Here is an 18178-nt window from a genome sequence, read left to right on the forward strand (position 1 = left end):
TTTTTTTTTTTTTTGGGCAGGTCCTGGGGCTTGAACTCAGGACCTGGGCTCTGACACTGAGCCTCTCTGTGCTCCAGGCTAGCGCTTTACCACTTGAGCCACTGCACCTCTTCTGCCTTTTTTGTTTGTTTGTTTTAGTAGTTTATTAGAGGTAAGAGCCTCAAGGACTTTCCTGCCTGGGCTGGCTTTTAACCCTGATCCTCAGATCTCAGCCTCCTGAGTAGTCAGGATTACAGGCATGAGCCACTGGTGCTTGGTGGAAGATTAGCTTTATGTTTGTTTTTTAAGCTAAAAGGATTTAGTATCAGGGTGGGAAAGAGCCATGAACACATTAATGAGTTAGAGTCCAGAGTCCATGTGAAGGAAATTGCTGTGGTTACAACCAGACAAGAAAGGCTTGCCGGGTTGGGGAGGCTGGAAGTGGGGAGAGGGGATTCCTCTGGAAGCTAGTTGTCAGACCTGCTTGAGCTGTGCTGCACTCCTCCAGGAATCAGATGAATGAGGCCCAGCCCGTGGACTGCGCTGATTGACCAAGTATAATCTGTGATTGTCACTCTGCCTCAGGGGGCTCAGCTTGCATGTTCTGCAGCCTTGCACCAGAACTGCATGGCCCTCCCCCCATCCTAGCCCTGACCCGGGACATGCGCAGGAAACCACATGGTAGGGCCCACTCTTTCCAAAGGCTATTGATTACTTCACAAGAAACCCCTTAGGGGCTGCCTCTGTGTGTGTGTGTGTAAGAGAGAGAGAAAGAGAGAGAGAGAGGGAGAGAGAGAGTGTGTACTGGGGCTTGATGGGGCTTGAACTCAGGGCCTGGGTACTGTTCCTGAGTTTTCTTAGTCAGGTCTAGCTTGCTTCTTTCTTCCTTCCTTTCTTTTTTCTTTCTTTCTTGCTCTCTCTCTCTCTTTCTTTCCCTCTTTCTAATTTTTTTTTAGTTGTGAAAATACTGTACAGAGGGGTTACAATTACATGGGCTAGATAGTACATTTCTTATCAAGCATTGTAGCCTCCTCCTTTGTTTACCCTTCCCATCCTCCCCCCCCACCCCCGCCCTCCCACCCAATCCTCCCCGCTCCCCACCAAAGTTGTAAAGTTCGTTTTTGACATGACAACTTGTACTTCTCATTGTTGCAATGGGTCCACCTGTATCCTTATTTAAATGACTTGTTTTTCCCCTTCCCCTCCACAAATTATACCGAGATCAAATACAGTGAAAGCAGGGGTTATACTGTGGGGGAGGGACATACAAATCAACAAAGAAATAATCTTATAAATGCGTTAGAAACAAACGCATGAAAGAAAAAAAAACATTTAAATACATATCTTAGGGTTCATTTTCCTAACATCACCTTATCTGACCTTTTCTGCTTGACTCTAATTTTTTAAATTGTTATAAAGGTGATGTTCAGAGAAGATTACGGTTACATAAGTCAGGTAAAGAGCATCTTTTAAAATATAATTTTATTGTTAATATTACAGAGGGGTTACAGTTTCCTAAGTCAGGTAATGAGTACATTTCTTTTTGGACAATGTCGCCCTGTCTTTTGCTTTCTCTAAGGCTAGCTTTTTGGTGGTTCATCGGTGATAAGAGTCTAACAGACTTGCTTGCCTCAGGTGGCTTTCAAATCATGATCTACAGATCTCTGCCTCCTGGATAGCTAGGATTATGGGTGTGAGCCATGAGCTCCTCGCTGGTGCTGGCTTCTTGTTTTTGTCATGTGGTTATTTAAGAGTCCCTTGAGCAGCAAGGGCAGGTACAGCAGTCACCAGAGCACCAGAACCCAGCGTGGACAGCAAGGTCACTAAGAGGTCACGGCAAGGTGATTCCAGTGCATTCTCATCCGTGACAGCTTTGGTAAGCATCTTGCTCTACCACTTGAGTCAAAGCTCCACTTCCTGCTTTTTGGTAGTTAACAGAGATCAGGCTCATGGCCTTTCCTGCCCTGGCTAGCTTTAAATCATGATCTTCAGATCTTAGCCTCCTGAGTTACTAGGATCATAGGCATGAGCCACTGAGGTCCAGCTTTTGTTGTTGTTGTTGTTTGTGTTTTAGTATTATTGTTATTGAGGTGCTGGAGATTGAACCCAAGCTTCTTACAAGCCAAGCAAGTGCTCTACCCAGCCACACTCCAGGCCCTTCTATTTATTGCAAAATTAATACGTAAGATTTGCGAATAGAATAAAACACAGAAAATAATAAGTCAAATTCCATCTCTCCACTATGAGCAATGTGTGTGTGTGTGTGTGTGTGTGTGTGTGTGTGTGTGTTAGTCCTGAGCACTGTCCCTAAGCTTTATGCTCAAGGCCGGTGCACTACCATGTGAGCCACAGATTCATTTCTAGATTTTTGATGGTTAATTGGAGTTAAGAGTGTCAGAGACTTTCCTGTCTGAGCTGGCTTTTAACCTCCATCCTCAGATTTCAACCTCCTGAGTAGCTAAATAAACCATAAGTGCTTGGTCCAGTTTTGTTTTATTTATTGTGAGAATTACCCATTATATTAAGTAAATAAAATAACTTGAACTTTCTGATCCTCCACTCACCTTCATCAATCACCAGCATTTATTATTATTATTAATGTTATTATTATTTTGAAACAGGATCTTACTATAAAGTCCAGGCTGATCTTGAACTTATTATGATCTTCCTGCCTCTGTCTCAAGTGCTGGGATTACAGGAATGCACTAACACACCTGGCTGGTATGCCATTCTAGTTTTATTTGCCTACCCATTCCATTTCCAATCTATCATTATTCCTATGGTTATTAGTTTCAGCTCAGTTTTTTGAAGTATGATTTTTGTACATTGAGGTATATGCACATATAGTTATCTATATACACTAAATGTATACAAAATTATAATTCCACATTTTGGAGAAATGGATCTTCCATTCCATCCTGGCTCAGAATATTTTTCCATTTCTAGTGTTTTATGTTTTGCAACTTAGATTGGCTATTTAAAAATTTCTTAGAAGTGGAATCATAAAGGGAATATCTTTCATATTTGTCTTCTTTCCCCTTAGCATAATGTTTTAGAAATTTCTCTAGATAGTTACCAGGTCACTATTTTTTCCCTTTTTATTGCTGAGTAACAGTACTCTGGCAGATGTATCACACGTAGTTGAAAGATACCTTGGCTATTCTAAGACTGGCTATTTTGAATTAAACTACTGGTTATCCTGTCATACAAGTTTGTGTGAACCATTTCTTCCCCGTCCCCCTGCCCCATTTGTTTTTGTTTTTTGGCATGGGTCCTGGGGCTTGAACTGAGGCTTGGGCACTGTCCCTGAGTTTTTGTGTTCAAGGCTAGTACATTACCATTTTGAGCTACAGTGCAGTTAATTGGAGTGTAGTTAATTGGAGCTGAGTCTTACGGACTTTCCTGCCTAGGTTGGCTTTGAACCACAGTCCTCAGATCTCAGCCTCCTGTGTTGCTAGTAGGTGTATGCCACTGACACCTTGTTTGTGTGGACCATTTCTGTTCATTCAGTTTATGCAGTAGCCCAAGGAGGCATGTGTTATAGTTCTCTTCCAAGGTGCAAATGGGGAGACTGAGTCACAGACAGTTTCCTTTTTAGCCTGAGGCCACACATCTAGTAAAGACTGAGGTGGGATTCAAATTCAGGTTTGTCTGTCTACACCATACTCCCTCCTAGTGGTAGGCTTGATTCATAACTATTTGGGGCCAGTAAGTACGGAAGGACCTGTCGGCCTTCGTTTCCATGGTCTATCAAGTCAGAACTGCTTTTTGGCCCACTGCAGTCGTGATAATTGATGATATGAAATCTGTCTTTGAAAAGGACGACGGTGTGTAAGACACTGGAGAGCAATTTCTAGCGAAGGTCATTACAATAACAGCAAGTGAGCAAGCACACACCAAGTTGCACTACCCAAAGCTCTAGTTGTCTGGAAACCACACACGAATGTCGTTCGTCATCTCCTGAAGATGCCAAGGCTCAGACTGCGTTACTGGGCATATAAAATAGGATATAAATAATACATGTAGAAGAATCTGCTCTGTTCTTTTAGAGCCAAACAGAACAGGGTTTTGGAGTCTGCCCGTGTTTGCTGTTGCTCAGTGCTGCTGCTGACATGAGGAGACAGCGTCCCTCGTGATCTGTTTCTCCAGGTTTGGAGTGAGGGACCTTGGGGGTAGCAGCAGCTGGGAAATTTGGTAACCAGTCAGATGGGGGCCAGAGGTTCTGGGCCTCCAAGCTCCCAAGCCCTTCTCTACGTTCATCAGAAGAATCTTTTCTACTGCTTCCACAATGGGAGAAACTACAGAACAAAAAATTTAAAAGTCCAGCAATGAGCCTGGTGCTGGTGACTCACACCTGTAATCCTAGCTACTCAGGAGGCTGAGATCTGAGGATTCAAAGCTGACTCTTATTTACAATTAACCAGCAAGGTGAAAGTGGAGCCTGTGGCTCAAGTGGTTGAGTGTTAGCCTTGAGCCAAAAAGCTCAGGCATAGCACCCAGGCCCTGAGTTCAACCCCTAATACCTGTGCACACACATAAAAAATATGGCAAAAAAAAAACAAAAGAAAAAAATGGTGCTGTTCCCAGGGCCTGAACTCGGGACCTCAAGCTCTTAGTTAGCTTTTTATTTTTATTTTTTGCTCAAGGCTGGTGTTCTACCACTTGAGCCATACCTCTACATCTGGCTTTTTTTTTTTGCTGGTTAATTGGAGATAAGAATCTCATGGACTTTTCTGCCTGGGCTAGTTTTGAACTGCAGTTCTTAGATCTTAGCTTCCTGAGAAGCTAGGATGACAGGTGTGAGACACTGGGTTTCAGCTGCGAAAAATATTTTAGATACCTTCAGTCACTCAAGCAGTATTCGAAGAACTCTTCTTCCTGTGCCGATCCCCAACAGGAAATCAACACACTTGTGATGGACATCCTGCCTAGCAGGCATCCTCTAGTGACTCTGGGTGTCAAATACTGTGCAGCCCCAGGGCTGAATGCTGCTATGGAGCTGGGACTGAGTTTCCTCAGAGAACCTTCCACGCCCTGGAGTTTGGAAATACCACACAAGTCACTAAGTTCTGCTTCCAAATCCTGAGCCAGTTTATCTTCAGAACTTCTGCTTAATAGATATGTGGCTCTAGAAGAGGCAGGCTGAGCTTTGCCTTCTCAGGCTTGGTTTTGAGGCTTCTGGGTTCTGCCTGAAGGTATGCCAGATGCTTGCTGCTCTCCCTGTGGAACAGGGCCCCTCTGGAGCTGGTCATAAACTCTGGGAGGGGATGTTAGGAGCTGGGAGGAGACTTGGTATGTTGGCAACTACTGTTCCTGTATCTCTCTCTTTTCAAAATAGAAACTGCTCTCCCACCTCAAATGACCTTTTCAGTCTATGTCTCTCCCTTGCCTGCCTCCCCAGTCTCTGCACCCTCTGGCCATCTCTTTTCCTCATATGGTATTCTCCCAGAGACACAACTGAGCTGTGGGTCCAGCAGAGGGCGCTGGTGCATCTGCCAAGAATGAATGTCAGGCTGGTTCCTTACAAGCCTGGGTGAGTGTGCCCAGGACCTGTGTGGAAGGTGAGAGGGGGGGCTTCTGAGTGGGTCCCCACAGCAGGGTTGTGATGTGTTTACTTTCCAAAGGAGGAGAGAGTGGATGGAGGTCTGTTCTGCCCTGCCTTAATTGTGTAACTGTAGCCTTGTGATCTAAGGAAAGGCTGGACCCCCTGGCCCCCACATACCAGGCAAGGCATCTGAAGAGATCTAGGTGGTTTTCATCAATGCCCGGTCACCCTGGTCTTCCCTCGTCCTAGCCAAGAACATTTGCAGTCATTTTGCTGCCCAACAGTGAAGGCACCAGGAATCTAAGGTCAGGAGGGGCAGGGAGAGGGCTCTGTCTGAGTCCCTGGCAGTGGGCACTGTCTAGTTTTTGTGCAGCCTTGTTTCTAGAGGGGGTTCCCAGGCACAGAAGGCTCTTTTCTTCAGGGCCAAGCATGCATGTCCATGTCTCATCCCAGTAGCCCCTGAGGAGCAGGCTGCGCATCTGTCTGCCCTGAGTTCATGATTAACTAACTCCCCCATCCCCACCCCTACCCTCGACTCCCACCCAGGCACTGCAGCCTTCAGGCTTTACCGGCATTGGGGCAGAGACCCAAGCTGGCAGCCCACCTGGCACTTCGGTCTCCGGCACTGTGAGCTTGGGGGCCTGTGAGGTTGATGCTGGGGATAAGTGATAGGGTGGGCCGGGGTCTGGAAGAATATCCACTCCCTGACTGCTGCAGTCTTCCCAGACCTCCTTTACTGTGGTTCCAAATTTTATTATTTTTTGTTTACTCCAAAGTGGCTATGGACACCTTCAAAAGCTGTCCCCTTTTAGTTCTCTTCCAAACTGGTTTCTTCAAGTGTAGTAGGTTTACATGTGACTGTTTTGAATTCAGGGCCTCATACTTGCTCGGGGGATTTTCTTGGCTGGTACTCTACCACTTGAGACATGCTTTGCAGCCTGGCTTTTTGCTAGTTCATTGGACATGAGTGTCTTGGACTTTTCTGCTTGAGCTGGCTTCTAACTATGAGCCTTAGAATTTCAGCCTCCTGAGTAGCTAGAATTACAGGTGTTAGCCACCAATACCTGGCTACTTTTCCTTACCTGGGAACCACACTGAAATAAAGTTTAATAAATCTGTATTGGTTTCATATATATATATGTGTGTGTATATATACATACTTATATACCATGGATTGCCACACGGAGATGCTTTAAGAAGTAAGCTAATTTAATGAAAGCAGAGTACTGATTGGAAAGCTTGCATTGAGAAACACTGGCTGGGCCACTCCACACTTGCTGGCTGGGAACGGTATTGTTTGGCAGTGAAGTGTGTGTTAGTCCTGTTTATGACCAGCAAAGCTATTCCCCATTTCTCCTTGTGTGCCCCAATCTCCTGCATACAGCTGCCCACATGGAAAGTGCTTGATGAATGTTGATGGCGTGAGCTAGCCCTGAGTAGAGGGGCATTGTGTGTTCTGCCCTTGTGTTTCCTTGGGGGTGTGGTGTATGCTGGCAGGGGCTAGAGTAGGCATTCAGCAGGGGGTAAGGGGGTTCCTCTCTGTGCCCCAAAGGCAGAGGGCTTGTGGGATGGGCAGAAGAAAAGATCCACCTCTTAGAGTAATCATATTCTGAGAGGTTTTCAGCCACATTTGGGTTTCGGAGGAGTGGAGAAAGCCTAGAACCAGAATGAATGATGGAACTTGCTTGATGGAAAGATTTCAGTGCCTCCCTACCAGCCGTGCACTTGATGGGAACAAGCTCCCAGACAGTGGAGGCTATTTCATCCACCCTTCTCTCTCGCTGCAGAGGGCTCATGAAATCAACTGGGATTCTTGCGTGCCCTGCGCATGTATAGTGTATATCCATGCTGGGCTAGGCCTCTAGCACCGGGCTCCACCATTCCTTTTGCCATCCAACTGAAGTTTACCTGTAAATACTGTGTGATACCGGGGGCTGGAGTGGCCCTGTCTGGGCCAGGTGCTGGGGTTCGTTCCTCTAAGGGTGCTATTTGCCATTCTTTCCCCAGACACACTCTGAAGTCACTCCTGGTGTATTCCTGGCAGCTGGCCTCAGCTGCCCATCCCAGGGCTGGGTCCTGGGTCACTCAAATCTGGTTATAAATAGATGTTCATGGTTATATCTGTGACCCCCTCCCCCACAGGGGCAGGGCAGCCCAAGGCCATGGCTAATGATGCTTTAGAGCACCAGGTGCGTTCTGGAAGCCCTCAGAGGCTCCCTCCCATCCCAAGTCAGCAAGAAGCTGTGCCCACTGGAGAGGCAGGGCTCATGCCCCAGGGCCTTGGAATTCATTTGCTGCCCCCCCCCCCCCTTCCAGCATGGTGCCTTTCCCTGCCTGTATTTTCTGTTTGCTTGAACACCAGACTGTACAAAAACAGGGCAAATTGCTTCAGGGACCTCTTTGGCCCCAACAGGACTGTTTCCAAAGATGGACTAATTGGCTTGTTTTAATTCCCTCCAGCTCCCCTACCGGATTCCTGCTCCCTAGGGGCAGAGCAGTTAGTCGGGGTTTGGGGGGGGGGGGGCGGGAGGGGTCTGAGCAGCCCTGGAGGAAATGGAAGGAGGAGGTGGGTACTTCTGAGCTGAGGGGCTGTCCTTTTCCAAAGGACTTCGGCTCCTTTGGCTTCCACATGAAGATGGAGCCTGTATGTGGCCAGCTGGTCCGCCCAGACGAGGGTGAAGCTCATCACAGACCTAGACAGCAAAAGTTAACGGGTCCCTGCAGCCCCTCGCGACAGTCGTCTCGCAGGATCGGGGGGGGGGGCAGGGAGGAGCATCTTGTCTCACCACAGCTTGAGACCGGGTCTGAGGAGTCCCCAGAGCTGTGCAAAGTCCGGCCTGGAGGGCCCCCCGCTCCCCATAGCTGCACGATGCCCGGCCCGGGGCAGGGGAGGCCGGCGGCGGAGGCTGCGCGCGCGCGCTGGCAGTTTCGCTGGGACGGAGGACGCGGTTTGCTCTCCGTCCTGGCTTTTTTTTTTCCTCCGGTTTTAAAGCCGGTGACAGCATCGGGGAAGTATCCCGGCGGGGCCGGGCTGTGAAGCGCGCCCGCCGCCTCGGCCTGGAGCGGGACCCGGGGCGCGCAAGCGGGCCGCGTCCGTCCTCCCTTCCCACCGGGCCGGCGGGGCCCGCGGGGCCGGGGCGCTGGGGGCGGGGCCGGGGCGGCACCGGGCTCGCGGCCGCCAGAGCCCCGGGGAGCCTCGGATCTGCTTCGCGCCCGGGGAGCGGACACCGGCGGCGGCCCCGCGCGGGCCCCCGGGGAGGCGCTGAAGGTCGCCAGGAAGTGAGCGCCCGCGCGCCCGCCCGCGTCACCTGACCCCGGGGCGCACCTCGGCGGGGCGGGGCGGGGCGCGGGCGGCGGGGCCGGGGCGCACCTGGGCGGGGCGCGGGCGGCGCGGAGAGGAGCGCGCTGGGCCGGGCAGCGGGGGCGCGCGGCGGGCGGGCGGGCGAGGGCGCGGCCGAGCGCCCGGGCGGCCTCGCCATGTCCCAGCCGGCCGGGAGGATGCACTGCCGGAAGGCGGGGATCCGCGCCGCCGTGGTGCTCATCGGACTCCTGCACAAATCCCGAAGGCAGAATAAGGAGAAAAGGTAAAGCGGCCGCGGCGCCTCCGCCGCTCGGCTTTCCTCGCTGGAAATTCTTTGGGGTGCACTTTGCCAACCGGTCCTAGGCGCCTTTCCAGAAGCCGTCGAGGGGGGACGAGCGAGTTGGGACCTTCCCCCCCCCCCCCCCGCCCCGGGTGTCCTGCGCCTGGCAGGAGGACCTTGGCTGGGTCGTCGGGTGGCCGGGAGGGAGCATCGGGGTTCATCCCCGACGGGCAGAGGGACCCCCAACTTCTTCGTCCCGGGCCTCGCCTTTGCAGATCGCGGCACCCCAAGGGGAGCCTGCAGCGCGGGCAGCGCAGCTCCCGCCCGGACGACCGGCCACGGCTGAGCCCGAGCGGCGCGTGGCTGTTTGCTTCTCGGCAACTTGTCTGAGCCCTGCCCGAGCCCCGCGGGCTCTGCGCTCGGGGTCGGGAGGGGAGGACCGAGTGTGTGTGTGTGTGTGTGTGTGTGTGTGTGTGTGGTGCCCCCCTCCCGCCCCACACCCCGGCTCTCTCTGGTTGCGGGGTGTTTGCCTTTCGTCCTGGGTGTTGCAGAGCGCGTTGCTTAGGCTGTTTTGGGGATGATCAGGACCTCGGTGGGGTGAGAGGTGAGGGGTTGGCGATGGAGAGGGGGGGGCAGCTTCCTGGGGGTCCAGTCCCCAGAGGCAGGTGTGACACCCACCAGACCCCCAGGGAGCAGCTTGTTGGCACCGACCTCCCTCTTCTGCCAGGCACGTGGCAAAGCTGCTCCGCAGGGGCGGGGGTGGGGGGAGTGGGAGGGTGTGTGGGGGGGAGCTGCTGCCTCCATTCCCAGCCGCCCTGCTGGGTACTGATTTCCAGAGGAGTTTGGCGGTGCTTGGAGCCGCACACTGCCCAAGACAAGGGCCTGGCCAAGGGCACACGGGAGCCAGGATCACCTAGGGGGTGACTGGCTTCCCCTTCCCCCCCACTCCCCGGGGGAGGGCAGTGTTGGGCAGCGCAGAGGAGGGCCAGTGGGAGGACAGCAGCCGGTGTGGGTGTCCTTGGGGGTGGGCTTGCTTCCCATCTTCTTGTCCTTGTGCTTCCCAAATGTCCGCCTTAGGACGCTACCCCAGGGGAATGACTTATGGCGGGGAAGCTTGAAATAACGTTGAGTCACTTCGGGCTAAAGCCCTTCCCTATCCAGTTCTCTACCAGTCCTTCTGATTTCTCCAAGGGGAAAGTTTCAGGTTGGTGCTCGTCTGGCTTCAACATCTCCCCCCCCCCCCTTCATTTTTCATTTTAATTTCCCTCTCTCTTTTTCTTTTCTAACACTTGCTAAGCGGCCTTTTGCAACGGAGAGTGTAAGCAGGCTGGATCTCTGTAAGGCAGAAAGGGTAACCTCCCCGGGAGGGAGATCATTTTGGTTTTGGAGACTTGTTGTGGTATGTTTTTGCTATTTGTGGCAGTAAGATAAGGCATCACTTATTTATTTACTTATGGTGTTGGCACTGGGGCTTGAACGCAGGCCTCGTGATCTCTCCTGGCTTTTTTTTTTTTTTTTTTTCACTCAAGGCTGGTGCTCTACCACTAGAGCCATACTTCCATTTCCAGTTTTTTGGTGGTCCTTGGGAGTCTCTTGGACTTTCCTACCTGGGTTGGCTTTGAACTACGAGTCTCAGATCTCAACCTCCAGAGTTAGCTAGGATTATAGACATGAGCCACCAGTGCTCAGCTTTAAAGCATGGCTTTAAATTAAACATAGGCAGCTTCTGGAATGGGTGTATTTTATAGAAATAATAGTAATCAAGTACAGATGGCATTGCGTCAAGCAGACATCCCACAGGTGGAGTAGGAGTGGTTGACGTTGGGGATGTGTGTCTGGGGGAAAAGCTTCTAGAACTCTGGGGCCCACAGTTCCAGGCTTGGGTTCCATTTGTCCCTGGACTTTGACTTCTTTCCATTCCTTGCACTTCATTCCCCATCTTATCTGTGGAGTCAGGATGAATAGGTCAGCCTTCGGGCATCAGGAGGCTGCCTGGGGTGGATGGTCCGAGACAAGCCGGAGCTGTTTTGTGGCATTCAACGGAAATTGCCGGACACAAAGGCAGATGCATCAGCCCAGTTCCTGCTCTGGGGACAGAGGGAGTGGTGTAGTTGGAAAAGCGCCTGTGCAGGAAGCTGGAGCCCCAAGCCCCGAATCTCTGTGACACTGCCCATTCAAATGCTCCAAGCTTTAGTTTCTGCCTGTCCAGGAGGGACTCTGGAGGTCTCAAGGCACTGCATGATGATGGAGGGGCTTGATGAGAACTGATCCCCTCTCCTGCCATTGGCCTGTGATACGAATGATTAAAGAAAGCTATCTGGTGGTGACAACCTCATTCATTAGTGGTCAAGACCAGCCATGCCCAGGACAAGGAGGCAGCCATCAGGTGGGGGAGAGTTTGGAGAGAGAGGGAAGGGATATAATGAGATACAGGGAAAGGCTTGGACAGGGCACACAGTGGTAGCCCAGGCCAGGATGCCCTGGGACAGTCTGTCTTTCTTCCTTCTCTTAATTCTCAACAACTTCATCCCATTCTAATGTTCCAGACATCTTTCCTGCTTTGGCTATGAACTTACCCCTCTCTCTGATAGACTGGTTTCATCTTGTTGCAAACTGACCTTTGCTTCCCTGCCAGTAATCTGGAGTTTTTGTGTCTTTAAACGCTTTAAGCATCTGAAAATCAGTGAGGTGTACACTATTGACCCTTGCTCTGCGGGTGCTGGCTGCCCATGGTAGAGAGGGGCCTGGAGCAAGCTGCAGCTGCCGGCTTTCCTGAGCTTCCCCCAAATGTCGTGCTGGGTGTTAAATTTGCTGCGTTCTTCCTTCCTCTCCCTCCTCATCACAGGGTCAACTCAGACTCAGGCCCCTCCTCCTCCTCTTCCTCCTCCTCTGCCACCTTCTTCTCCTCCTCCCAGTAGGCTCCATCCATCCATCGATCTTCCCAGCACTTCTAATTGACAGGCCTGCCCAGATAACACCCTGGGCTATTTGTCTTCAGGGTTGAAATGGTCACATGTGGCTGGCTGGCAGGAATGTCCCCGTGGTCCTCATCATCCTTCTGCTCACCATTAGCCACATAGAAATAAGCATATTGGGGGAGGCAGGTGGGTGTGCCAGGGTGGAAGGTAATGGGATGGATGTCACATTGAGGCCCAGAACCAGCAGGACTCCTGGATGGCCTGGGCAGATTCTGGAGTTGTGATCAGAGATCCAGCCTCAGTTTACCTGCTAGAGAAATGGGTGTGTGACCCTCATCAGTCTTGACTTGGTAGTTCTCTGCTGGAATTGTGGGGCAGCCTGGAGTTTCTCTCAGGGTCTTTAGGGTTTCTGTGTGTGTGGGGAAGGGAGATTGAGTACTGGAATGACCACAGTTGGGAAAGCACAATAGTGCTTTCATCTCCATGAGGTGGATGACAGTGGCGTCCAGAGTGGCCCTCGGTAGTAGCAGAAGCCGATGGTGGGGAGTTTACCCTGTATGTGGGGGCAGTCAGCACTTGGGTAGGAAGGAAGGCGGCTGTGGCCTGCAAACATGGACGGGTGTTCTCAGAGATGGGGATGAAGTCAGGGAGGCCTTGGGTGTGACTTTCTGAACCAGTGAGCAGTTAGAAGAAAGGAAAAGAAATCCCCTTCCTACAGAGTTCGGGACTACTCCCACTGTGGGGTTTATGAGGTTTTATGAGGTTTTTTCTTGTCTGGTGCTGATGGCTCACATTTGTAATCCTAGCTACTTAGGAGGCTGAGATCTTTAGATTGTGGTTCAAAGCCAGCTTGGGCAGGAAAGCCTGTGAGACCCTTTTTTTTTTTTTTGTCTGTCGTGGGGCTTGAACTCTGGGCTTGGGCACTGTCCCTCAGCTCTTCGGCTCACGCTAAGTACGCTACCGCTTGAACTACAGTGCCACTTCCAGTTTTCTGGTGGTTTATTGGAGATAAGAGCCTCACGGACTTTCCTGCCCAGGCTGGCTTTGAACCGTGATTCTCAGATCTCAGCCTCCTGAGTAGCCAGGATTACAGGTGTGAGCCACTGGCGCCTGGCTTGTGAGACCCTTTCTCCTGTTAACCACCAGAAAACTGGAAGTGGTGCTGTGGCTCAGAGTGCTAGCCTTGAGCAGACAATCTCAGGGACTGTGCCCAGGCTCTGAGTTCAAGTCCCATAACTGACCAAAAAAAATTTTTTTTCTTATTTAGCAATTTCTTGGTGGCAGATACCCAAGTGGACCCTGGTTGTAGAATGTGTAGGGTTGCTACACATAGTCTCAGCTCATGCCTGGCCTGGCCTGGACTTGGATCTTCCTGCTTGTGTTTCCCGGTGTCACTGGGGATGACAGGCACAGAGTATAGCATGGTACAGCCTACTTTCCATCCATGGACAGCTCATGGTGTCAGTCCTTGTGGTCTGTCTTATTGCAATTGCTTACCTACCACCCTACTTCCCCAGGAATTATTTCACATGAAATCCTAGATAGTTGGTACGTTCATTCTTGTTTTTTTTTTTTTTCCCTTGCCAGTACTAGGGCTTGAACTCTGGACCTCCCACTCCAGCTTAGTTTATCCACTAAAGGGTGAGACTGCACCACTCGAACCACAGCTCTACTTCTGGCTTTCTGCTGTTAATTGGAGATAAGAGTCTCATAGACTTTACTACCCAGATTGGTTTGGAACATTGATCCTCAGATCTCAGTCTCCTGAGTAGCTAGGACTACAGCTGTAAGCCACAGACACCTGGCCAATGGATCAGTTCATTCTTACTTCAGTTTGCATCTAAAAGATAAGGATTTATTTAAAAAAAACAACAACAGTATCATACCCTCCCAAATCAGTAATTTCTTAATTTCATATCTAGTCAATTCAACTGTCCTGTATTGTCTCATACAAGTTTTTGAAAAGTTTTCAGAGTCAGGATTCGGGCAGCCAAAGGTGATCAGTCTGCCTTTCCTAATCTGTAACTTTTCTTCCTCAACTCTTTGTGTGTCCCCCTTACAATCCATTTATTGGAGAAGTTAGATTGTCCTTCCTTGTTTTCTTTCATGGCACTGGGGAGAGAAGCAGGGGAGGGGGCATGTGAGGCAAACAAACAAACAAACAACAAAAAAGTGCTCCCCCACAGAGCCCCTCACCCAGCCACAGTCACCAGCCTTGTAACACGTTCAGCTTACACAGAAGTTGGGATATAGGCATCATCCAATTTGCTCTGATTTTGCATCCTCCTTCTCCCTCGTCCCTCTTCCCTCCTTTTCCTCCTTTCCCTCCCTCCCCTCCTTCTCCTCCTTCTCCTCTTCCTCCATTCATCTTCTCCTTTTCCTTCTTGTCTTGGCAAGACCGTGATGCCAGAGATTGATACTCTATTTTTGTGGGGTTGATGACTGTGGATGGAGTTGTTCTGGGGTTCTGTTAAAACCTGGTGTTCAGGAGGAAACTTGCCTTTGGGGCCAGCCCTCTGAACTAGCTGGACCTCAGGGCTGAGCCTGTGGGAGCATCCAGGAGTCCTAGCCCCAGAGTTCCAGAATCAGGAAGCTAGAAGGGGTCCCCAGCAGGAGCTGGTCCACTCCCCAGCTCCACAACAAATGGCTGGTTGTTGTCTTGTAAGGGGGTGGCTGGGCCCTGCCACTTCCGAAGGCCCTGTCTCTGGCTCTCCTGCTCTGATGTGGGAATGCCACCCAGTTGGTTGTCCTTGCTCTAAAGAACTTCTCCCATTGACCAGCCTTGTGTTATTACCTTCCATGAGAGTCTGAGGGAGGCAGAATTTGAGGCATCAGTGAGTTTGTCTGATTCTTCTAGAGCCACTTTTTTTTTTTTTTTTTTTTTTTTGTAGCCTGGGCTACTCATTGATAGAGGCTGAACTCATGATTCTTCTGTCTCAGCATCCTGAGTGCTAGGATGACAGGTGTATGCTGCTATACCTAGTTTTAGTTACGATTTTAATGTCTTATATGGTGTTTTTGCTTCTAATCTCTCTCACCCAGTCTCCTTACAGGGGCCAGAGCAGAGTGTTAAAAATTCAAATATTCAAGCCTGTGTCTTGTAGAGAGTTCTCTGCAGGTTGGCTATTATACATCAGATAAAATCTAATGACTTTATCTCCTACCACTTTCCCTCCCCCCCCCCCCCATGATGTCTGTATTTTTACTTCAGAAGCCTTCCTTCTGCTGCTGGAACCTGCCAAGTGTGTATCCTGCCCCAGGCCCTTTGCACCTGCTGTTAACAGAGACTTAATTGGCTTGTGCTCCCTACCTTTAGATTCTTAACCTCAGGGTCACCTTCTTTAAAAGTATTCCTCTGACCATTTCAATCTAAGCAGGTCATTTCTCTTGTCATCGATTTACCCTGCTTTATTTCCTCCGAGGTGCTTGTTGTTGACTGATGTTATCTGGTTGTTGTAATAAAGCAGCTGACTAGCTTTTCTCCTTGCTAGAATGTGAACGAAGTCACCTTTGGCACCTCAGAGTCTCCACTGCTCCAGTTAAGGGGTGTTCAGTGGACACTTGCTGAATGATTGAAGACAAAATCTAGTGAAATGTGCCATTATCCCTGAGATCCCCCAATACTGCAGCACTTTCGTGATGTAGGTTTTTTTTTTTTTTTGGTCAGTCGTGGGGTTTGAACTCTGAGCTTGGGCGCTGTCCCTCAGCCCTTCAGTTCAAGGTGAGCGCTCTACCACTTGAGCCACAGTATCACTTCCGGTTTATTGGAGATAAGAGTCTCATGGACTTTTCCTGCCTGGGCTGGCTTTGAACCGCGACCCTCAGATCTCAGCCTTCTGAGTAGCTAGGATTACAGGTGAGATCCACTGGCGCCTGGCATGATGTAGGTTTTAAGGTGCCTTTTTCTTATCTGAGATTGGGGAACCTCTCCCTTCATCTTCCTTCCATGAGCTCTTGGACAGAAATGCAAATGATCGCTTGTACATTCTGTCCTAATTCCTTCCACCCCTTCCCTAAGCCTTCTCTGCATGGTCTTGGGACCTTAAGACCAGAGGAACAGGGCTCAGGGATGAGGTTTGGGCTGGGCACCAGGCTGTCTGGGCTTTTAGATGTCAGGTCCTGAGGCTGCAGTCTCACAGCAAAGGCAGGCTCCCTTCATTTATGCCAGAGAGGAGCCAGTGGGCGTCTGAATTAGTGAACAATTGCCATTAACCAATATATATATGTAATTTTTTTCTAAATGCAGTTTTATCTTTGGAGTCTGAGTGGTGCACAGATGGCCGCTTACCAGGATGTTGCCAAATAGAGGGCCTGCCAGGCCTGTTTGGTTCAACCAACGAGAATCACTTCTGTGCACAGGGGGGCTGCCCGAGGGCTCAGGAAGTTCCTCAATCATTTTAAGCAGACGAGGCTCCCCACTTCTGTGTCCTCCATTCCCCCACCGCACCCCAGAAACTCAGTTCCTTGCCTGCCGGATCTGTTATAAAGTAAATGATGAGGAGGCCAGAGATAGCAGGTGGACAGTGCTTTTTGTTTTAATTGCTATTAAAAAAAAAATGAATCCTGGCGAGGAATGCTGGTTTTCTACGCCTGCCGGTTATATAACTCTTTAAAGCAATTTTTTTTTTAAAAAAAATAAAAAACACAAGTCAATTTGAAGAAGTAATTGTCAGGTGGTTCTGGGATGTGGGGAAAATAGGGAGGAAGCTGTAAAAAGGCCTGAGCTTGGCTAAGTGCTGCTGGAAGGAGATGTATAGGATATAGGCTCAGATAACACCAGGGCCCAGGGTTATGGAAGGTGTGTTTGATAATATAACAAGCCAATGCATTTTCTGGTACTGAGGTTTGACCTCACAGCCTTGTGCTTTAGCCCTTGAGCCAGGTATCTAGCCCATGATATATTTGTGTGTTTGTGTGTGTTGGGGGGTGCGGTACTGGGATTTGAACTCAGGTTCTCACACTTGCTAGGCAGATGCTCTGACACTTGGGCCATGCCTCCAGCTTCCCCAATACATTTTGAAGCTCTGAATTTGCTAGGCTCTGCGCTCAGGGCGTACGTGCACATGTGCCTTAATTCTGCCAGTTATTTAGTTAATTGATGTCATTTGCAGTGCTGGAGATGGAACCTGGGGCCTGCAGGACTTTAGATAAGCACTCTACCACTCAGGTATCCCCCAGCCCTTCAGTTTTCTATCAGTTTATTACTATATATATATATTTTGGTGACAGTCCCTGAGTTTTGTTTTGTTTTCTTTCTTTTTTGTCGATTGTGGGGCTTGAGCTCTGGGCCTGGGCACTGTCCCTGAGTCTTCAGCTCAAGGTGAGTGCTTTACCACTTGAGCCACAGTGCCACTTCCAGTTTTCTGTTGGTTAATTGGAGATAAGAGTCTCATGGACTTTCCTGCCCAGGCTGGCTTTGAACCGCAGTCCTCAATCTCAGCCTTCTGAGTAGCTAGGATTACAGGCATGAGCCACCAGTGCCCGGCTTGCCTGAGTTTTCTTTTCTTTCCTTTAAAATTTTTTTTTTGCTTAAGATTGGTACTTTAGAGGGCTGGGAAGGTGTCTCAGTGGTAGAGCGCTTGCCTTGCATGCCTGAGGCCCTGGGTTCGATTCCTTAGCACCACATAAACAAAAAGAAAAAAGCTGGAAGTGGCTCTCTGGCTCAAGTGGTAGTGCGCTAGCCTTGAGCTGAAGAGCTGAGGGACAGCGCCCAGGCCCAGAGTTCAGGCCCCACGACCGGACCCCCCCTTCCCCCCAAAAAAAGACTGGTACTTTATCACTTGAGCTACAGCTCCACTCGCAGCTTTTTTGGTGCTTAACTGGGCATAAGTGTCTGGTGGACTTTCCTGCCCATGCTAGCTTTGAACTACAATCCTTAGACCGCAGCCTCCTACGTAGCTAGACTTACAGATGTGGGCGATCATTGCCCTGCCTGTGTTGTTTTTAATGTGTGCTAGTCCTGGGGCTTGTGCTTGGGGTCTTGGGCTCTCCCTTGTGTCTCCCCCCCCCCCCCCCCAGTCAAGGCTGGTACTCTACCACTTGAGTCACAGCCCTAATTCTCCTTTTTGCTGCTTAATTAGAGATAAGAATCTCCTAGCTTTATCTGCATTTTGATCCTCAGACCTCAGCCTTCTGAGTAGCTAGGATTACAATCA

The 18178-nt window shown here is 50.1% G+C and overlaps 1 protein-coding gene across 4 annotated transcripts in view; it reads left to right on the plus strand.

Moving 5' to 3' along the window:
• Positions 1-18178, plus strand: part of Rap1gap2 (RAP1 GTPase activating protein 2) — a 174024-nt gene that overhangs the window by 32034 nt on the left and 123812 nt on the right. For 2 of the 4 annotated variants that reach the window (XR_006146740.1, XM_042673927.1), the window contains exon 1: positions 8975-9108. The exons of 1 other annotated variant lie outside the window; for it this stretch is intronic. Coding sequence is in view for 2 of the 3 variants with exons in the window: in XM_042673927.1 (XP_042529861.1) it covers positions 9002-9108 (107 nt within the window). In the remaining variant the exon portion in view is untranslated. Of the gene's footprint in view, positions 1-8690; positions 9109-18178 lie in introns of those variants that run through there. One more of the 4 variants, XM_042673923.1, reaches the window with a different exon arrangement.

Source organism: Dipodomys spectabilis, unplaced genomic scaffold, assembly GCF_019054845.1.
Source record: "Dipodomys spectabilis isolate Male_0828 unplaced genomic scaffold, ASM1905484v1 ptg000018l, whole genome shotgun sequence".
NCBI lineage: Eukaryota > Metazoa > Chordata > Mammalia > Rodentia > Heteromyidae > Dipodomys > Dipodomys spectabilis.